The 23,497-nt window shown below is 43.9% G+C and overlaps 1 protein-coding gene across 2 annotated transcripts in view; it reads right to left on the minus strand.

The window, feature by feature from the left end:
- LOC140064076 (survival motor neuron protein 1-like) overlaps window positions 1-23,497 on the minus strand; it is a 41,700-nt gene that overhangs the window by 13,027 nt on the left and 5,176 nt on the right. The window contains exons 2-5 of one of the 2 annotated variants that reach the window (XM_072110553.1): window positions 15,135-15,206; window positions 13,430-13,663; window positions 4,909-5,103; window positions 1,869-2,072 (exon numbers count right to left, since the gene is read on the minus strand). In XM_072110553.1, the coding sequence (XP_071966654.1) occupies window positions 1,869-2,072; window positions 4,909-5,103; window positions 13,430-13,663; window positions 15,135-15,206 (705 nt within the window). The remainder of the gene's footprint in view (window positions 1-1,868; window positions 2,073-4,908; window positions 5,104-13,429; window positions 13,664-15,134; window positions 15,207-23,497) is intronic. The other variant, XM_072110563.1, reaches the window with a different exon arrangement.

The following is a 23,497-nucleotide window of genomic DNA, read 5'->3' on the forward strand; positions in this document are numbered from 1 at the left end:
TTCTTTGCCCTCCAGGCCCCGATTTGCAGTCCAAACATTTGAATTCTACAAGACTTGCAACATTTCTGTGAAAATGATTTGCATCCCACCTGATTTCTGCTATTTTTTCAACTTTTTCACAGATAATGCAAGTAAACATAAAATGCTAATTATAAAATGATCCATTTATTATTAATGAAGATTTGTTCCAAACCTAATCCACCAATGGGAAAGATTAAGCCTAATAACTGGCTGTGCCATGCTGGCAATCATGACTCCTTGACATTGCTGTCAAGAAATTTTGACCAAAATTTCTGTGAGGAATTGTTTAGTTAAACTGACTATTTAAAGGAGACCTACATCAGGAATCTATTAAAGTAGATCTGATGGTAGGTTACCTAAATCCTAAAATACGCGCACCTAACCCTTTAACAATGTCAAACCTAATCTTTGTTTTGGATAGACTAACGGGGAGTGTGGATTTGCCTCTCCATGGAGTGGGACCAAAGACTACTCTACACCCCAGTAGCCTCTGGTGTCCCTGCCTACCTGTACGGTGTCGGAGCTCTGTGCATGTACAGTAGTAGATTAGACATTGTTATAGGGTTAGCCAATGTAACCTACTATCAAATCTACCTTAATAGGTTTCCTTTAAAGAGTTTTTCCCATGGAAGAAAATTCTCAAATTTCAATCTCCTAGTGATGTTTACACAATAAAGATAATTTTTAACCCCTTACATTACAATTTTACTCAGTTTTTTTGCTCTTTTAGTTCCTATCACTCCCTAGGCTGGTTGGTGTGGGCGGGGACTCTCTAAGCAAACACTTCATGATCCCTCTAGTGCTGTAAGATGCTTTGTGCTTGCAATGTGCTTAGATTATCAGGGTGTAGTGTTTATCTACACTTTTATTTAGCTTATGAATATTCACTGTTATCTGACACATAGAAAGAGAGATGTGACAGATCAGAGATGGGAGATGATGAGATCCATGCGCCGCATATAAAAAACACAATGAAATTCTCAGCTCTGCTATCTCAGCCATTTATATAGTGCACACAGATACCGCAGCGCTGCTCAGAGCTTGCCAAATCAGTCCCTCTCCCCAATGGGGCTTACTATCTAATCAACCTACCAGTATGTTTTGGAGTGTGGTAGGAAACCCACGCAAACAAGGAGTTTAACATACAAACTCTTTGCAGATGTTGACCTGGATGAGACATGAACCCAGGACACCAGAGCTGCAAGGCTGTAGTGCTAACCACTGACCCACTGTGCTGCCCTAGACTTCTGATTTACGGACGAATCCCGAGGCAACCAAAATTGTATATACCAGTACTGATAGAGACGGTTTGTAATTAAATCTATGAAATGCTGTATTTTTGTTAACAGTGAATTAGAGAACAAGCACTCCATATCCACTAAGATGCTCCGGCCTCTTAGTAAGAACCGACGCAAACTTTTTTTTTTGCTATAGTCTCTAGTTTTTGACAATGGCTCTGCTCTATGAACATGATCTTGATCTTTTATCCTTTGTGTGGGCTTGTTTCCGAAGCTATGCTGCTTAACCCTCTGCCTGTTATTGGATTCTGCTACTTTGTTGCCTGCCCTGAACATGGACTGCTTCTTGCTGCAGAACCAAGGGCCATGATCTTCCAAGAGTGATTTGCAGTTAAACTGCAGGACAAATGCAGCAGGGACCAGGCTGTGTATAACATTTGGTCCACTACCGCTCATCACACAAGTAAGCTCACCGTAATAATCCACATGCCAAATATGCTTGTCTTGACTTGGCTAAGTCCCTGCTATTCTATCCCTCTATAATCAAATACTAATTGTTCAAATGATGTCCAATAAATGCAATAACCAAGTTTTCAGTACAATACTCACCTTAGGTGGTGGAGGAGGAGGTAATGAAGGTGGAGGAGGAGGTGGTGGTGGTGGAGGAGGAGGTGGTGGTGGTGGAGGTGGCGGTGGAGGTGGAAAAGTATACATCCAGTCAGACTTCTTCCCTTGTTTTCTCCAATTGCGGGAGAGATCAGGTGAGGAGGTAGAACTCCTCCGTGTGTATAGCCAGTCTGTGTCTTCTTCATCCTGCCAATCAAAGATGTTAAATGTAAAATCAAATCAACCTCTAATGTACTTTGTTTTAGTCATACTATTATTTTACTAAATCTAACAGCAAAGCATGAGAAACAATGGTCACTTAATCATAGATCCAGGTTCTATGATAAACTTCTTATATTTGCTATCCAGGGCCTCCTTCCTTCTAAAATCAGCTTTTAAAATGATGTTGCTTCACAGGTTGTTACAATGTGATGGAGCCCTTCTCTCTTTCCACTGTGTGTGAACAGCACACATAACTTCCCCGGAGCCCACCATCAGGGCGACCTATATGTCCATTTAGTTATCTATCTTTAGGGACATATAGGTCTTGCTCCACCACCAGGGGGAGACCTTGTAGGTAGGGACACTGTAGTTACTGTAGTGCAGTTGCTTGAATTGTGGTTGAAAGAGTTAATCCTATCCCACAAGATAATGGGGCTCATTTACTAACGGCTCCGCGGCCTTTGGACAACCCGACGGCTTCAGAAAAATTGCAGCGTTTATAAAACAAGATGTGTCGCTAGATCAAGCACTTACATGCACCCGGAAGAAGAAGGTGAACTCCAGCAGACCTCCAGCGACACCTGCTGGATATCGACCGCACGACCTTAGTGAATCCCGGGAGAACCCGAATCCATGTCGGACAATGCGCCGCGGGATCACGACAGGACCGGGTAAGTAAATGAGCCCCAATGTATTTGGGAGTAACATACAATAAAGGGGGTTTTGTTGATTTTCAGTAAGAACAAAAAATGTTGAGATGCTGAGTGTAGAGTCCCAATGTTGGTTTAGTCTTCCTTAGATTACCCTTGATGAAAACACCAACAAAGTTCAATCATGGGGTCTGAATTGGCCATATATGGGAGTTAATGCCGTGTTGGATATTGAATGCAAACCTCTACTGACATCCAATGGCAGCCTCTATGAATTGTGTAGCATGGTGATTTGGCATTAATCAAGAAACAGATCTAAGAGTCGTATTAGTCTCTTTATTGTTTTTTCAGTTGTGATACTCAAGGTGAGGGTCAGGTTCATGACAGATCATCCCTGTCATTTATGTTTATGCTAGGTGACGCAGAAGTCATGAGATACACTTTGTGGCATGAGCTAAGTGTGTTGGTCTAAACCTAAGGGCATTCACAGTTAATGCTACAATATGTCCTTTATGTGTTGAGACTACCGTATTTATTGGTTTTAACAATAATTGTGCATCATAATGTTTTACGTTGTCTTATATTCGACATTTGTAGAAAATTCAGTTATACTACTACCCTTTACTGTCTGCTGAAACTTTCTGCTGCTGTGAGATTACAGCAGGCAGAGGGAGGGGGGGAAGTGCCGAGGTAGCAGGTGGAAGGAGACGTGCTCTAACAGGCTGTGAAGCTACAGCACGAAATGGCTCTGTAAACGCCCCCAGAGACCTTCTGACTCATGAGCATTATTTTAAAAGTTAATTTTAGAAGGAAGGAGATATATATATATATATATATATATATATAGAAGGAAGGCCCATAAAAAACAATTATAAGATTATCACAGTCACAATGTCTGGATCTATGAGCAACTGTCCCTGGTTTATCATGATAGATTTTGATGGTAGATTTCCATTAAAGAGGACCTTTCACCACGTTCTCACCAATCTCATTATTTTCAGATCTGTCAGATGGGAGGAACAAGACTGCCCAGGACTGTCCACCCCACAGTAGAGATATTTAACAATGGGGGCAAGAGAAAAAATACCAACTGCACTGTAATCACTGGAGACATTCAATGAAAGGATAGTTGGGGTTGTTGAGTTTAGTTCTCTTTAGAAGTGTTAAAGAAAATGTCAGTCACTTTTTAACATAGTCACAATAGGACATAAACCTAGTACACAGAGTCTCTATAGCTTCCTAAACTAATGATGTAGGGAAAAAAAATCCTGTCCTGTTTACCAATCGCATGTGTTTCCATGGAAACGCATATTTCATCGGGTCATCGCATATATCATGCGCTTGCATTGTGTTTCTAAACAGGTGTGATTACACCCTCAAAGATAACATAAAGTGAAGAGGAAAAAAAAACGAATAAAGTTGACAAGGTGGGTATATTATGTATGGGAGTATACTTTATGAACAGTAAAATATGCATCAAGATAATTCCTATGTTTCACTGAAACATATTGAAACTATTGAAACTAATACTGAAACTATTCTATGCTTGGAAATAATTGTATTCAGCTAAATTCCACTGGATGGATTAAAGGGGTATTCCCATCTGGGCATTTACATTTAATTAAATTCATTTGCCATATGTAAACATTTCTTCAATTGGATGTTATTAAAAAAAATGTTCCTGTGTGAAGATAATTTCTCATAAATGTAGTTATTCTGTCCCTTAGAAGCGAGATGGCTTCCTCGGATACGACCACGTCATACTCTGGCAGCGGTGGCCAAACTTGCGCTATAAGGTCCTGCCAAACCACCAGGATTCAGCGATCATTACCACAGGGCGGCTGTAGGACATGCAGTAACTCCCGGACATTTCATATACAATAACCTTTTGTTTCTTTGTGCACTCAATCTATCAGACGTGGCCGTATCCGAGGAAGCTATCTGGTTTCTAAGGGACAACATGGTTATATTTATGAGAAATTATCTTCACACAGGAACATTTTTTTTTATAACATCCAATTGAAGAAATGTTTATATATGGCAGATTAATGAAACTGAATGTAAGTGCCCAGATGAGAATACCCCTTTAAGTGCAGTTTATCAAAGGCATATTAGCAGCCAAAAACTGGAAATGAAGAGACAGAACATGTGATCAGTCAGGAACACCACACCTGTTTAACTGGTGGTGTACTATCTCCACTACTCCCCACAGAAACGATTTCATCCAGCTGATGCCTTTCAGTATTTCCATAACCGTCATACTGCACCACACATGTTCCTGTTTCTCTGTCAATGGATTTTACAGTGGCAGGATAGACACAACCGTCTTCTGACCAAACAGCACTACAGGGGTCTCCCACTTTCCACTAGACATAAATAAGAAAAAGAATTAAAAGCGATTCAATGTCTCATGCTAAAATGTACTGAAGAAACCCTTGTAAAATTGTATGAACTTATTTCTAATTTGCCAAATAAAAGAAATTTACTCAATCTTAATGCAAAATATTTAAACAGGTTGCTAATGACTTAAAAAAGATGTCCACAAGATAAAAGAAAAAAAGTTGTATGTGTATTGGGTACCGTAAAAAAAATGCTCCTCCCACCCTTTATATGCTGTGAGAGTTGAAACAACTTCTGTAGATGTTAGTCAATTTGTGATGTATGCTGGTTCCCAGGTTTTTGCTGCACCTTCCAAGGGTACCAAATTGGGTTCTTTCAACCAACTGTAAAAGCTCTGAGAAAGCTAAATGTTTAAGGTTGCACTGGTTTGGAGTAAAAGTACGATCACAGCACTTTTAGGTGTTTAGGTGACGTCTTCTTCATTAGATAAGATAACCCTCAAGTGATAAGACATCAACTTACCAGCATTTTTTATATCTTTCAACTTGTGATAAAGGGTGCACAAATGTTCTGGCAAGTAAATCAATCCTCTTTTCCTTTATGGTGTGATGATAAAAGTTTATGTTTATTTTAATTCTCTGCCTGTTACAACAAAATAGAGCCCCCATTAGTGCTTTTTGGAGTTGAGAATCTTTAACCCGTCAGTAGGAATTATGTTTGGACAGGTGTGGACACCTTTGGTTCAAAAAATATCATTGTCTAAACACGCTTCGAGGGGGGCGTGGCTTGGCGATGGCGGAGTAAGTCGCACTGACTGCGAGCTCCCGGCCATTCCCGCCAGATACCCACAGCACGCAGCGCTCTGAGCCCGGATCCCACCATGGTCCACAGGAGGGGACCGAGGAAGACCACGGCACCCCCAGCAGCCGATCCGGGGGCCATCACTAAGTTCCTCAGGTCAGCGGAGCTGCCTGAGGACGAGGCGCACGAGGCTCCCAAGATGGCGGCCGCGACCGCTCGTCAGCCTCACACCGCAGCGCCATCCTTCCAGCAGGAGCGGGGTGAAGCGGAGGAGCCAGACCCGCAGTCCCCAGGCACCTCGGTGAGTGCCCCTTCAGAGGGGCATTATGAAGAGTACCCCCCACTATCGGGGAATGGAGGAGATGTGCCATCATCCCAGGCCTCCCCTTCTTTAACCTGGCCTTCCACCCCTCACAGGGCCTTACCTCCCACCCCCACTACAAGCCAGGGGGGCAATGTTTCCCCATCACAGGGGGCAAGTGTCTCCCATCAAGAATGGGACTGGAAAGCGCACATACGCGCCATGCCAACCAGGCACGAAATTAACAATCTTTTTTCAAGGTTGGAGGAATCTCATAAGAGGGACATTGCTGGTCTGCAAAAAGAAATACATCACATTGGCCACAGGGTGGCAGAAGCGGAGTCTGCTCAGGAGAAAATTCTAGATCAATTGGACACTCACTCACAAGTTCTACAGGAGCATGCATCCCATATCTCTAGCATTTTGACACATTTGGAAGATATTGAGAACAGACACCGCCGTAACAATCTAAGGATTAGAGGCGTGAATGAAGACGTGGAATCATCTAAGCTTGAGGAGTGGGCTCAGGCGTTTTTTGCAGAGATCTTGAACCAACCTTCGGCCTCTCCAATTGAACTGGATCGTATCCACCGCACACTGGGCCCTAAGCCGGCGGCTTCTGAACGTCCCAGAGACATCCTATGCCGAGTCCATTTTTTCAAGGAAAAAGAGGAGATACTTCGCCGTGCAAGGGAGCTCAAGGATATCACGTTCCGTGGATCCAAAATTATTGTTCTCCCAGATCTAGCGAAGAGAACCCTTCAACTGCGGAGGGCCTTGCGTCCTCTATTGACGGAATTACAATCCAGGGACATCCCGTACAGATGGGGCTACCCGTTTCAACTGATCGCTAAGAAAAATGGGAAGTCGGCTGTCTTCAGATCCCTCGGTGATCTTCCGAAATTCCTGGGGACGTTCGAGCTGCCACAGATAGCCCTACCTGAATGGCCGGTAATCAACTCGGCCCCGGTCCAACCGCCGAGAGAGAAGTGGCAGGAAGCACGCAGAAGAGGCTCGGACCGAGCTGCGAATCACTCTACAGGAACCTGAACGGGTTTTCTCTATACTTTTATATTTGATAGATGTTACCTGTTATGTTTTCTTTACCATGCTGTTATAATCTTTTTCCACGTGGCTTCATAATAACACCTATACTCCTCGATTAGTCACAGGATACGATATCTGTGGGAGTTTCACAGGGACCTTTATAGTCTTTACTTATTTGAAATGCTAACTTAGAAGCGCTTAATATATTTTCTTTAGTAAAATGAATACATTTTGTTTTTCTGGCGGAGATGTGCCGGGAGACTCGCCCCCCATTGGTCTCCTCGTCTCCCCCTTAGGGTTGCGGTGCTGGACATCGCCTTGGCTTTTTATGCCTTATCTTAGATTTACTAGGCTCACTAGGAGCCTAGGTTGTACATTTTTTCATGTATGTTATGATTGTCATGTTTGTTTCCCCCTCTCTTCCCTCCCCGTTCTTTCCTGGCCTAACCTCCTCCCTCCCCTCACTACATCATCTACTCATGATCTAAGTTCTCCTTTACCCAAACTATGGCGGTATTAACTTTCTGTACATACAATGCCAGGGGTCTAAATAAACCAGAGAAACGAAGCCAAATATTATATCGTCTCCATAAGAGACGAGTTCTGGTAGCAATGTTTCAAGAGACTCACTTTAAAGTGGACAGCATCCCCAAATTACATAATAAGTACTACCCTGTATGGCACCACTGCCCTCACCCCTCTAGGAAGGCTTGTGGAGTTTCCATAGCCTTTCACAAGTCGTTCCATCCGTCCATACTGACCACGGAAATAGACACGGAAGGCCGCTATATATTTCTTAAAATCGATTTACTGGGAAATGTTTTCACAATTGCTAACGTTTATTTTCCTAACCAGGGCCAGGTGTCTTTTGGTTTGAGGGTTCTGAAAAAACTGGCTGTCTTTGCTGAAGGATCTGCACTGATTCTAGGAGGCGATTTCATCGTTCCTCTTGATCCTGCGCTGGACTCATCCACAGGTAGGTCCTCACTCTCTCACCTGGCACTACGTAGACTGAGACGCTCATTATTGAACCTCAAATTAGTGGATATGTGGAGGGTGCTTCACCCGGGAGTCAGAGATTATAGCCACCATTCTCAAGCACACAACAGCTATAGTCGCCTAGATTACCTCTTCGTATCACACCAACTGTTAGATCGGGGTCCTAAGAGCTCTATCGATTCCGCCCTTTGGTCAGATCATGCCCCAGTGTACGGGTGGCTAGGTCACCTGGGCAAACGCACTAAGGAATTCTCCTGGAGATTAAATGACAACCTGCTAAATGATGCCCTATGTGAAGCTGAAGTTCGGGGTGTAATCACGGACTTTATCTCCACAAATCAGGCTCAACATCTTACGATGCCAGTTAGATGGGAGATTTTAAAGGGATCTATCCGAGGGGTGTTTATGGCACATGGGGCGCGTCTTAAAAAGGAGAATTCCGCAAAACTGAGCTCCTTATTCTCAGAATTGGGTTCTAAAGAAACCGCTAATAAATCTTCCCCAACTGATCTTTTGAAGTCGGAAATTTCAACTATTAGACACCAGATCCTCCAAATATTAGATCAAAAGAGCCTATGTTTTAGAGATAAGGTGAGAAAAGACTACTTCGAGTATGGGGATAAATGCGGGAAATTGCTAGCCAAAACCCTACATCCTAGGACCCCTCAGGCACCAGTAATGTCCATATACTCGTCCCAGGGCACCTTAGTTAACTCACCGAATGAGATACTCCGGGAATTTAGTAACTTCTACTGCGCTCTGTATAATCTGGGTGCTCCAGCTGCTGACCCTGTACGATTCGTAGAGGAGATCTCAGGTTATCTGGAATCTCATTTCCCAAACTCTATTTCCCCAGAGGAAGCCGCTGCGATTGATAACGACTTCACCTCAGAAGAAATTCTGCAGGTAATAAAGGAACTGAAAATGGGCAAGAGCCCGGGGCCAGACGGCTTCACACCCAGATTTTATAGGGTCTTCGGGGAAGCCCTAGCTACACCTTTGACGGATTTCTTCAACTCTATAGACATCGACAGTCCCTTTGACCCACAATCTCTTAGAGCCCACATTTCCGTTATCCCTAAACCGGGTAAGGACCCCAACCACTGCGGAAACTATAGGCCCATCTCCTTGATCAATATCGACCTCAAAATATACTCCAAGATTTTAGCCCTACGCATCTCCCCATTTATTCCAAACTTAATTCACCCTGAACAGGTGGGCTTTGTTCCGGGTCGCGAGGCAAGAGACAATACCCTAAAAACGCTCACCCTGATCTCGTGGGCTCGGCGCTCGGGGACCCCTTTATGTCTGCTTACGGTGGACGCCGAAAAAGCTTTTGATAGGGTACATTGGGGGTTCCTGGGGGCCACTCTCACGAGGATAGGGTTGGGAGCAAAGACAAGGAACAGAATTATGGCCCTCTACACAAATCCGTCGGCGTGTGTCAGGGTTAATGGGTCGGTATCCTCCCCCTTTCCCATCCGTAACGGCACGAGGCAGGGGTGCCCATTGTCACCACTCCTTTATATTCTGGTGATGGAGTCTTTGGCATGTGCACTTCGCGATAACCCATCAATTAGAGGTCTAGAGGTCAAAGGAAAACCCTATAAACTCTCACTGTTCGCTGATGACTTACTCATTTATGTCTCGGATCCGGTAGTAAGTTTACCTAATATTATGAGGGAATTTGAGGCGTACAGTAGAGTAAGCAATTTTAAGGTTAATGTCCAAAAATCTGAGATCTTGAACATCAATATCCCGAATCATCTGGTCTCCTCCCTGTCCTCCTCCCTTCCTTTTAAATGGGCAAATGGACATATCAAATATCTTGGAGTGCACATTCCAGCAGATCCTAACCAAATTTACGCTTTGAACTACGCGCCTCTGCTTAGGAACATTGAAACTGATCTCAAATCATGGAGTTCTCTATCCCTTTCTTGGTTTGGTAGGATGAATACACTTAAGATGGACTCCCTACCTAAGATCCTGTACATTTTCCAGACGGTTCCCTTAGATCTAAGCACCGCTTTCCTAGATCGTCTCAGGAAACTAGCGACTAAATTTGTCTGGAAAAACTCCCCCCCACGGATAAAACATAGTATTTTAACAAGACACAAAGAACTAGGAGGGGCAGGCCTCCCAGATTTCTCACGCTACCATAGAGCGGTCATTAGTAAAGTGGTGCTTGACCTGACAAGTCAAAACAGTGGAAAGCTATGGGTAGACCTGGAATGTTCCCTACTGAATAATGGCCATCTCCCAGATTTGTTTTGGCTCCCCCCTAAGAGTGATTGGAATTCCTACAACATCTCACCACTAATGTTGCACATCTTGAAAGTCTGGGGCAAATTCGCCATCAGGGTCAAACTTATTAATGTCCCCGGTCCCCTGTCCCCGGTCATGGGCCTTCCCGGAATGCCGGAAACCTTAAATAGATGCCCTATTTTACTAAATGACAATGGTCGTCATAAGACTCTGGGGGAGATAATATCCACAACGGGAATACGTTCTCTAAAAGACATCTTAGGAGATAGGAGACCTTATCCTGGGGTATGGCTACATTATCTTCAATTACGTAGTGCTATTCAAGCTCTGACTCCTGGGGGAACATTGACTTCCACACTTACGGCTTTTGAGTCCATCTGCAGTTCAGCCAAACTGACTCCTCATGGAGTGTCTCTAGTCTATGGGATGTTGTCGGGTTGCGGGGGAGAGGACCTACCACTGCCATATATGCAGGCATGGGAAACGGAGTTGGGCAAAACCTTCACCAAAGAACAATGGGAAAAGTCCCTCCTCCTAACCCATAAGATGTCGGTGTCCAACAAAATCCAGGAGACGAATTTTAAAATCCTTACTAGATGGTATAGAACCCCCACTCGCCTACATAGCATGTTCCCTTCGGTTTCTCCTATTTGTTGGCGTTGTCACAAGGATAGGGGCACCATGCTTCACGTGTGGTGGGACTGTGGAGTGGTGGCAGCAGTGTGGAACGCCATTTGGGATCTCTACAAGCAGCTATACGGCTCCACAGGGAGCATTTCCCCTGATATTGCTCTGTTATCAATGCTCCCAGGGCGGCTGAGAGACATCAAAAAAGGCCTCCTGCGTCACTGCATAGTGGCAATGAGACAGGTAATCCCTAGATTGTGGAAATCCACTGCTCCACCTACCAGACTATTGTGGGTGGAGGAGATGGACAGACTGAGACGAATGGAGGAACTGAGAGCATTAGATAACAATCAATATGATGTTTTCCATAAAACCTGGTACAGATGGGACACGTTCAGGAACTCACCTGCTCTAACCTCTTGGATTTAGACGTTGTAATTGTGGGCACCACTGTTTCAGCAACAGGGGATACCCCCTAACCTTGATGTGTAGTGATTGTTCCCTTATCTCCCCCTTCCCCTTCCCCCCCCCCCTTTTTTTTTTTTTTTTTCTTCTTTCCCTACCCCCCTTACTTTTCCACTACTAGATGTTTAGTTAATGTTAGATACGTTTATATTTGCTTGGTTGAGCCTGAGTCCTACTTGATTATGTTTCCTTGTCATAGCTAAATATGGGGCTGCGACCCGAACATGTGCCTGACTTGTAGGCTTCTCGCTCACTTGCAATAAAGTTTATTGAACCATAAACACGCTTCGAAGTAGCTTACCTCTTCATCAGTAGCGGAAACAGCTACATCTGTTTCCGCTACTAATGAATAAGAAAGCTATATTGAAACGCGTCTAGAAAATAATGGCAATCAATCATACTGCAGTGAGACTTACTTCTTCATTGGTTATATCAGCTACCAAAGAACTATTTTCTGGATCAGATTATCCTTTTTTGCTGATTACTGTTGGAGACCGATACTCTATTGGAACCTGATACAAGGCCTCAACATACTTACCTAATACTTGGCAGGAACCTTACATTGGTTGTGGTGCGCCAGACATACAAATTATGTGTGCGCAAGCCTCTCCTACCACGAATGTGCAAGGAAATTTGAGGTTCATAACATCTCTTCAAAGATCTCCAGGATGCCGGCGCATCATGCTTTACAAACCGCAGTAAATACCACAATTTGTATGTACATTTCTTGCTATCAATTTGAGACCTCCCATAACATTGTGTCCTTTCATCCATGTAAGTGGGATTTGCTCTTATGTATGCTGCTCCCCATGGTATTATAATTTAACTGGGATACTATAGCAATGACTTGGAACATTTTGTCACAAATCAGTGTCCATTAATAAAAAAAGATTTCGGAACTGTGAACTTAAGTTTCACGTTTAGCAAGACCCGATTAGATCATGGCAAAATATAAGGTTTAAAAAAGAAATGAGCATTAGACAACTTGAACACCTACATTATGATATTTCTTGTACCTGCTTTAATAATTACAGCAAATTTATTCACAGCAAGCATTGAATTAAAATGTTTAGGACACAGTCACATGGGGCATTTACATGGGGACCGGGCTCAGTCAGATCGCATATGTGTTTTTATTGAAAAGCATGCGAACGGTAATGCACATAACGTGTTTTGCATGTTTTGTCAGGAAAGCTTTATTAATTCAATTTATAGTATTAAAGGAAACCTATGCATGAGAAATCTGGTGGAAGATTACCAATGCTTTGAAAAGAAAAAAAAAAGAAAATGTATTAATATATAGAGATATCACTGTATTTTTATGATAAGTTACAGAGTGGTTCAAATCCCGTCTAACCCTGTAGTTTTTGCGTTTTCATTTTTCCCTCCTCACCTTCAAAAATCTGTAACTTTATTTTTCCGTGTACAGAGCTGTGTAATGGTTTGTTTTCTGCGTAACTTCAATATGGTGGTATTTAATATTCCATGCCGTGTAGAGTACCGGGAAGCGGGAAAAAAAATTCAAATGCTGTGACATTGGTGGAAAAACACATTTACTCCGTTTTCTTGTGGGCTTTGATTATACGGATTTCACTGTACGCCGCAAATGACATTATTATTCTTTGGGTCGGTACAATTACGTGGAAACCCCGTACAGGAACCAGTTGTATGTATCAGAAAAGTACTGAGAGGCATTGTGCAACTGATTGGAATATAAGAAAAAAATTGTGCTGAAAATCTCGACTAATACTTGAGTATTGCAGTAATTTTACAATACATACACAACTCTTCAATAGGCACTAGTAGTTTGTGATGCAAACATGCATAATATCTGTTACGGTACTTACTTTGAATACAAGGGAGCGAGAAGAAGGCTGTGTGGAGAGGTGGGTGAGAGGTGGAGGAGGCTGCGCCTTTTTTTTCTTACTCCACTTCTCCCCCTCATCTTTTGCATGATCCCTGTGACAATCTCTCTCCCACTCGGCCTCCCTAGGTGCCTCTCGTTGACAATCCTTTTGGGTATCATTAGGTGCTGTGGCTCCTTCTTGTCTCCGGTTCTTATCACTGCACCTAAGCATATCCTGGAGAGTAGGGAACGATATGGTTAACAGAGTATTCATATTCTATGGATCATATTTGTAATGACAGCCAGTATCAAAAACATTTATTTCATCAAATATTTGTTATTCTAACATGTATAGTTTTGTAGAAATTCTTAAGCTTGCTAATCGTTTGTATTCTACCCCTGCCCATATTTGCTGAAGGTTGATTCTATGATTTCTCAGTATATGTCACTAATAAATTAGCTCCTGGTCTGCCTTTCCAGGAAATTTTTTCTAGACAAAAAGTGATGCTATGATATGTCACCAATAGTCTGTTAAAACAGTGGGAATCTGTTCCATGAAAGCAAGTAGTATGTGTATGTATAATTTTTTGTAACAATACTGTTGTCTTCCTATGTAAAAGACTGCTGGGTTCTCTACAGCAACAGGGCCAAAATCTTCTTTGAACCTTCCAAATTTCTTGTTAAAGGGGTATTCCCATCTGGGCATTTACATTTAATTTAATTCATTGGCCATATGTAAACATTTTTTTCAATTGGATGTTATAAAAAAAAAATGTTTCTCATAAATGTAGCCATGTTGTCCCTTAGAAACGAGATAGCTTCCTTGGTTACGACCACCTCACACTCTGGCAGTAGTGGCCAGACATGAGCTATTGAGTCCTGCCTGACCACCTGGATTCAGCAATCATTACCACAGGACGGCTGTGAGACCTGCAGTAACTCCGGGACATTTCATATATAAAAACTTTTTGTTTCTTTGGGCAATCCCTCCAGCAGAGGCCGTATCCGAGGAAGCTGATCTCGTTTCTAAGGGACCATATGACTACATTTATGAGAAATTATCTTCACACAGGTCATTTTTTTAATAACATCTAATTGAAGAAATGTTTATATATGGCAGATTAATGAATCTGAATGGCCAGATGAGAATACCCCTTTAAATTACTATGTGTTACAAAGAGTGTATGCCAAGAGGATCTGTCCTGCGATACACAGACAACTCAATGGTTTAATTTTTCCACAGGTTACAGTTGATCCCTAAGTTTCAAGCAAGGTGGCCATTTGTGATCTTCGAATTGTCAAGGAGGAAACAGAGTACCCGCATGCCAAGGGTAAAAAAGGCGCAATCTTCTTATGTGAGTAAAATACAACTATTATACAAAGTGAGATGGCTCACCTGAATGTTAGAAAATCCAATTTCTTTAGTTTAAAAAAGTAATTGTGAGGAACATTGGAAATGTACATGATCTTCCAACACACTGCCTCCTTACAATAACTTGGGATATTACTTCAGCTTGGAAATCCGCACATGTCTCGGAATGACACATAGTAGCACCTGATATTCTACATTATTTTACATAAGGCGTAGCGATTTGTCCACAGTAGATAATAATGTATGACAGATATGCATCACTTACAATTGTAAAATCATGTGTATTTCCCTTAAAAAGAAAATGGTTAGATAAATGCAGCTAGGTCTTAAGTACCTGGAAAGACTGGACAGCCTTTTCATAGGATTTAATAAGAGCAGCATCGTCCCACTCATCAATATCTTCACTCTGAAAGACCCGAGAGAAGATATTTCAAGACACATACGTTTCTCATCTTCTCTACTTAATCACACATAAGTCTCTCTTTCATAGCAAATCGAGCCATTGCTAAGCACTCATGAAATCACATCCATTCTTGTCATATATCCATCACATATCCATCAACACATCCAGGGGTCCTGATCCCCTACTCTAGACCCTCAATAAGGTAAGGGCAGTCTTTATCAGAAAAAAGATGTCATATCTGCCTAGTACACATTTAAAAAAAGCACTCTCCATTTTATTTACCTATTACTTGCTATTAATTCCTACCCAAGACCATTATTCTCATTTTCTCTGGCTCACATAATACTCATAGGTTACTACTAGAAGTCTCAGGAGCCTGTCTGGTTGCATAGTCCATACACTTAGATTACAGAGCCATTTACTTTTCACAATTATTTTTCTCAAAGATTTCTCCTTACGGTTCCATAAGAATTAAAAAATAAAGAGAGGTACGTACTGGGCCTGTATTTTTTATGGTTATTCTATAATGTCTAGTCCTCCCTCAAACAATCCTCTGAATTAACATCCACTACCCAAACAACCTTTACACAAAACCAAATTACCCGAAAGAACGCATAGTGCTCTTTTTAACCAATCCATTATCTCAGGGTCTTTACCATCCCAATATATATTAATAGTGGAGACACATGTAATATGGCTGTGTGAGTCCCAATACTCAGTAATCATAGTATCTATGAACACATACTTACCTTTACCTTTCTGGATGTATGTTGAAATGTATTTGTTATCTCTCCAGGTGTACACACAGATGGCTGACACATTATGGACTAAAATTCTTATAGTGGTTTTCCATGAATTTGCTGATTTCAGAAAACTCTTCCAGGGCAATTTTAAAAAGGGTAACTCCAAAGCTACCTGGTCAAAACTAGTTTAAGCACAGCTGGAAAGAGCATTTGACAACATTACTTCATGATGCTGGCTTATTTCTAGCCCGAGATCCAGCCTTACATATAAAATCATATTTTGCTTTTCCTGATGTGGGCGGGCACTTCCTGGTTGTGACATCAGCTAAGGGCACTGAGGCCAGTGCAGTGTTCTCTCACTTACCATAAGGCTTAGCTTTCCTCTATACCACTAGCAGTTCTAGCACACAGGTTATTACACACACACATATATATATATATATATATATATACTGTTACACAGATTGACCTATTGGGGGTGATTTATCATATGGCAGCGCAGAAGTAAGACTGCGGCAACCCCCCCCCCCCCTTGTAGCACCGGATAGCCTTTTGATGTATCTGGCAGGTGGCACAGCCGCCGAGCAAAACTATCCAAGGGAAGCTGGTGGTGTGCAGGAAAGGTTTATGGATAATTGATTCTTTATTAAACTGAGCAGCTGAAGGGGGAGGAGGTGGACTGGGTGTAGGAACATGAGGGTATAATGTACACAGAGGAGTATGATGGAGCTGCTCCAGTAATTACTGAGCAGAGACAAAAACTAGCTCAGTGTATAGCCCCCCCTTCAACGTTCTGTGACCCCTCTGTCTGTACACTGCATCTCCTGTTCCCTCCTATTTCACTTTATGGACTGTTCTTAGTAACCTCTTAGCAACCAGAATGCCAGACTGACAAGATAGGGCTTAGACCATTGACAAAAGTTGAGGACAAAAATGTACATCCAGGTGCAGGACTTACCTGTCAACCTAGATGTACATTTTCATCCAGGGTCAAAACCCTGTTTGTATAAAAGCCATCTATCCACACAATAAATCACACTCCAACCATACAGTATTGAAGGAAGGATGGATAAGGCCACCTATCTTGATATTTTGGCCAACAACCTCCTTCCCATGGTAAGTCCAATGAAGATGGGTCGTGGATGGGTACTCCCAAATTAAATTCTTTGGAGTCAGCTGAAACTCAATGAGGAAATCTGCATGAGGGAGTGTATGGGAATGAAATCAAATATTTCATTTTTGAAATAAAATGCTAATTAATTATTAAGAAATCATACCATGTGATTTTCTGGAATTTTGGGGGATTTTGTCTCTTACAGTTGAGGTGGGGCCTCAAATTTTAAAATATTCTTTATAGATCACTATGTATACAACACAGGCTGTAAAGTAATGGTACCACTTTATCGAACTATATTCTATTCTATTACAAAAAGATCTAAATAATAAAAAATATATTTAAAGTTATCTTCACATGTTGCATCAAATTGCACCAAAGGGAAGTCAGTTTAACTATTAATATACCGTAGTCAAAATTGTAGGGCTGAAAATAGGACACAAATTCATCCAGTTCAGCCTACTGTCTTCAAAATTAATCCAAAGGAAGTAAAATGCAGCATAAGATATCCAAGTAAAAAAAAACTTATGTGATCCCATCTGTTGAAGCTATAACCATCTGGTTCTGGCTGATGCAACTTCTTTTCTGCTGTCGTCACATGACATGCCATTCAAGGATAGGTCACTACTGCCGCTAATAACTGAGATTGGCTGTAAGATGCAATGATTGTAATGGTCAACATAGAGGACAGTGAGCGGCTACATTAATAACCTGCCTGGAATGGCATATCACATGTCCCCAGTGGCTGGCGGTGGAACTGTGGGGTTAGTAAAGTAACCTTTTAGTTGCAGACTACTTCTTTCTTTCTATCTACCTACCTACCATATTTATCTAGACAGGCAGAGATAACTAAGGAATCTTTGCCTTTATTTTAGATATGAGATAGAAAATAATGAGTACATCTGACCATTTTTCCTTTAGTAACAGATATACCAGTATGGTGTTATCCAGGCTTCCAGGTTATCCAGCAAAAGACATGCTTGGTGTTAAGGGGACTGTCTATAAGGTACCTTTGAGGCAAAGTTATTTCACCCAAAATGTATTTGCATATTTATTTCCCAGACGTGGAGCAGACATGGCCTATAAGTCCCCTCACACCTCCTTGCAAACTCTCTGAAAGAATAGTTCCTTTCACTTCCTGATAAGGTAAGAGGGGAGTAGAGGGACAATCAGTAGCAGGTACTTAGAGGAGGACTGCAAACACCTTTGGAAGCGAGGAGAGGTTAGAAACACTCAGTCACTATGTGTGTTCTGCATCTGCTGTACGTCCTGACTGGTGGCTGAGAAATTAGCAGGAAGATGGCATGCATGGAAAATGTATAAAATAGAACTCAATTTTCAGTGAATATTAAGGTGAAAGAAACGTAGAAGAGAATCAAGGGGCACTGTCCAGACTCCTTAACAGTGCAATACAAGTATATATATCCAGGGATGTGCAACATCCCCCACCGGGGCCTAGCCCTTGAGGTGAGGCCTGGAGTCAGCCGGGGCCCGCGGTACCGGAGTGGCTGGCGGTTGCGGCCTAAGCACGCTATTGTCACGGTGCTTGGTACGGGGTAACCGGAGGGCTGTCCTACAGCCTGGCAGGTCTCCAGCAGGGTGGTGTTGGCAAGAAATGATGAGGGAGCGGCTGCTATAGCGGATCTCCCTGGGGCAACCCCTTAGTGTCCCGAGTGTGAGTCTCTGGGTGATGGACAGGGTGCCGGTGATGAAGGCAGCCGTATTAGCAGGGACCAGACGGAGACAGAAGTTGAAGAAAACAACTTACAGTTCTTTATTTGAACCGCAGGAACCGCAGCAAACGTGCCTTTAACAGGTAGGTAGGGTACCGAGATGTGAGTTGGAGGGAGCCTCAGGAGATAGTTCACCAGCCTGGAAGTAGAGGGCAGGCTGGAAGGCAGCTGTGTCCTGGTAGGAAGCTTCAGCTTGTCCTGTAGGGCTTCAGGTATCACCTTCAAAGGTAAAATGATACCCCTTTTCCTCACTACACTAACTCTAGTCTAATGCTCCACTCTTCAGAGGCAGGGGCTAGGCTCTTCCTGCTCTGGTATGGGCTAGACAGAGATTACTCACTCACTCACTGATTCTCCTACAACAGAATCTCTCTGAATCCTTACTAGAATAATCTAGTCTCCAGAACATTCCTGGCCAGAGGTTTTATTACCTCCCTTTGGTCAGGTGGTGGCTGCTCCTCCAATCACATCTCAGCTTACAGAGCACAGGATGTAACACATATCATTGGATAACAGCATCTTGCATTATACAAAATACTTAACCTCTGCCTTGCCAGGCAGGATTAACCACTGCAATACCCCTATGTCCTATCAGGAACATGTAGTGTAATGGGATTACATGCAGGTGGGACGTATTCGCAAACCCTCCCTCGCCATTGCATCGGCGAGGGTGTTGCATACCCCGGGGGCAATTGAAAGAGCCGCCCTCGGCTCGACTACAGATGGTTTGGGGCACAGAGGGGGCTAAGGGCACTTCTGAGAAGTGCAGGCTATGTGAGGTGTAGGGACAAACCGCCCATGGTCCTGGAGACAGGCACCTGGGTTGGTGTCGGACTAAGACAAAAACATATAGCTGCATGACAGTTGGTCGCTGACGCCATTAAACCGAACTGTACAGTAGGAAAGGTGTGGTGTCATGTCCTGTAATCCACTCCTTGCACCAAGGCCTGTATATTTGTTTGATCAACGCTTCTTCCCTGGCGGCAATTATATAGTGTGTCTATCTGCATTGCGTTAGCATATGCGACACGAGTACCTCCTGACTGGCATCCTTACCCATGTATGGGTGGCATCCAGGTGCTAACTGTGTAACACCCCCGGTCCCCTAAGGACCCGCAGTTTACGGACTACCCCCATGTGCAAACCTCAGTTTGAGGGATCAGGTAGCGGTCAGTGTTTCACATAAAAGACGGTCCGACACAGCCACACTACAACCTGAAAAGCCTATGAAAGGGTTAATGCAGACTACTGGCAGATATGACAGTGTGCAAATATTTGGCAAAATCACATTGGCTTAGGAGCCCAATGGGTACACATCTTGAACGTTACAAACGTTACAGAGGTGGATAGGCTACTCAGGGTAGCACGGTAGTAAATGTCTCTTTTCCTGCAAAGGAAAGGCATAAAAAGTGCCAACAGAATGTCCGTACCTAAAAGGAAGGCATTAAGTGCAAAATAGTAGTCAATGGCCACTTTTCCCTTGTAGTATCTGGCAAAAGTCTCTCAGAAGGTCTCTAATGACAAAGTCCATCTTCTGGGTACAGCCCTTGATGTGGGGGAAAAGTGCAATGAAGAAGCAAAGGGTCTCCTCTTTTTTTTTTTGAGAGGGACAGAGTCCTTTGAAGAAATCTCTGCTGTGGCAGAGGAAGAGGTGCTATCATAGTACATGACAATAATCAGTTCAAGGTATGTCTCTTGACTGAGATAAATAGGGGTGAGAGTCTCAGGAAAGTCTCTGGCTCTTTGGGGTAAGGACAGAAATATACAATATGTACATAGTACAGTACCTGAAGCGGGCTACAGCCCTTCAGGGGTTACTCTGCATCTTCAAGAGTAATGGCTGCAGGCATGGGAGCAGGAACTGCAGCAGGGACATCAGCAGCCTGGGTGAAGAAAGCAGTGTTGAAATCCGTCACCTGAAGACATCTGGTGGTAGACACTGGAACTGCTGACATGGAACACCCAGAAGCTGAAGCTGGAACATCAGGGAGGTCATCTGCGGCGGCAGGCATCTCAGCAAAGGAAGGAGGCAGGCACTTCTCTGGCTGACCTTCTGTAGCTGGGGGCGCTGTGGAGCGCATGATGATGACCGCAGGAGCTGTAACTTCTCCATTGCTGACAGCTGAAGGATTGTTGTTCCTGGACTGACCTGTAGCTCTTGGGGGCGCTGTTGCGCTGGCGGTGGTAACCTCTGTAGCTGGCAGGGCGTTCTCACCGGACAGCCTGGGCCTCTTAGCAGGTGGTCCTGGATACTCCGCAGGACGATCAGCAGCATTAGATAAGGGGTCAGGCCCCTTTAAGAGAGTCCCTTTTGTAGCCGGGCCTCCTATGGGGAGATGTTGACCCTCTGCAGGGAGACCGGACTGTACCCCAGCCGGGGCTAAGGGAGATATAGTCACAGTCACTGTGATATAGGCCCTGGGGGCCATGGTACTCACATCCGCGGTGGTCCTCAGGAGGTCCGTCATCGGAGGAGGCAGCCGCTGTGGAGAATCCGCCATTGAAGACTGCGTACGGGAGACAGCAGTAAGCGGTGCAGCAGAGGAAGGGGCCCGAGGCTCGTGGGCAAGCCATGCGACACTTGGTTCTTCATCTCGAAGGCTGTGCGGCATGTCGGCAGGACAGGAGACAGCACGTGGAGAAATCCAAGATGGCCGATTAACCTCTCTGATGCTGGATGGCGGCTGCTCTGACTCTGAGGTACCTCGTGGGCTCTCACTGGCGTTGCAGCGCGGGAGAGTTTCGCGCCAGAGGGCGGAGCTTGAGTCTTTCCCGCCAGGAGTTGTGGCGGGCTGAATTTTCTGCTGCGCCACAGCGCGCTGAGGCAGGATTCGCACCATACGCGCAGGGGGCGGAGCTTAGCGATGTCTCTGGGTTTCCCGCCAGTGAAAGTTTTGGCGGGCTGGAATTACTTGCTGCGCCACAGTTTCGTGAGGTAAAAATCTTCAGGCGCGGCAGCGCCGGATGTAGCAGAGCTGGTACAGTTCTTGCAGGGATTAACCTCTTGAGTGCTGGAGCGGCGCTCGACAGCACGTGGCAGCAGTATAACACAGTTCAATCCAGAAACACACAATTACTTGGGCCTAACCCGGATGGCAGCAGGGTTAGGCAGCACAGTCTTTAATAAAGGAAAGTCTTTAATGCCGTGATAAGGCACAGAAGTATCAATCCTGTTCGTGACGCCACTTGCAACATCCCCCACCAGGGCCTAGCCCTTGAGGTGAGGCCTGGAGTCAGCCGGGGCCCGCGGTACCGGAGTGGCTGGCGGTTGCGGCCTAAGCACGCTATTGTCACGGTGCTTGGTACGGGGTAACCGGAGGGCTGTCCTACAGCCTGGCAGGTCTCCAGCAGGGTGGTGTTGGCAAGAAATGATGAGGGAGCGGCTGCTATAGCGGATCTCCCTGGGGCAACCCCTTAGTGTCCCGAGTGTGAGTCTCTGGGTGATGGACAGGGTGCCGGTGATGAAGGCAGCCGTATTAGCAGGGACCAGACGGAGACAGAAGTTGAAGAAAACAACTTACAGTTCTTTATTTGAACCGCAGCAAACGTGCCTTTAACAGGTAGGTAGGGTACCGAGATGTGAGTTGGAGGGAGCCTCAGGAGATAGTTCACCAGCCTGGAAGTAGAGGGCAGGCTGGAAGGCAGCTGTGTCCTGGTAGGAAGCTTCAGCTTGTCCTGTAGGGCTTCAGGTATCACCTTCAAAGGTAAAATGATACCCCTTTTCCTCACTACACTAACTCTAGTCTAATGCTCCACTCTTCAGAGGCAGGGGCTAGGCTCTTCCTGCTCTGGTATGGGCTAGACAGAGATTACTCACTCACTCACTGATTCTCCTACAACAGAATCTCTCTGAATCCTTACTAGAATAATCTAGTCTCCAGAACATTCCTGGCCAGAGGTTTTATTACCTCCCTTTGGTCAGGTGGTGGCTGCTCCTCCAATCACATCTCAGCTTACAGAGCACAGGATGTAACACATATCATTGGATAACAGCATCTTGCATTATACAAAATACTTAACCTCTGCCTTGCCAGGCAGGATTAACCACTGCAATACCCCTATGTCCTATCAGGAACATGTAGTTTAATGGGATTACATGCAGGTGGGACGTATTCGCAAACCCTCCCTCGCCATTGCATCGGCGAGGGTGTTGCAGATGGCATGAAAAATAATATGTAAGAACATCCAGGTGGTGCACAGCGTTCATAGGAGAAGTACAATCAACATCAGCAGATTTGTTCACAGTCTTATGTAATCTGACACCTCAATGTGCTTTTTTTTTCCATCTTGCCCTTTTATCAGGCAGAGAAATAGGGATCATGATATCAGCCCAGTAATTGGAAACATAATACTTTTTCCTCTGATTTATTACAAAGTTTCCTATATTCACTTGTACAAAGTGTGTTGACAAGTGACCACATAAATATAGCTACTACTTAATTTCCTATTGGAGTATTAAAGGGAACCTAATTTTATCCCACTAAACTAGAATTCCATCTTTTATGTGAAATCTTCCCTATTTATAAAAGAAAATCGAGAAAACTTATATGAAAATACCCTTACGGTCCACATTTATTAAAGCCCCTGCGCCATATCAGCTGGGACCATGGTTCTGGTATCGGTCTAAAGAAAATAATTTTTTCTTTCGAACCACATCAGGTCTGTGATTCTGTATGCTACAGAACCATAGATACGAACAGTTTA

Source organism: Engystomops pustulosus, chromosome 1 (genome assembly GCF_040894005.1).
Source record: "Engystomops pustulosus chromosome 1, aEngPut4.maternal, whole genome shotgun sequence".
NCBI lineage: Eukaryota > Metazoa > Chordata > Amphibia > Anura > Leptodactylidae > Engystomops > Engystomops pustulosus.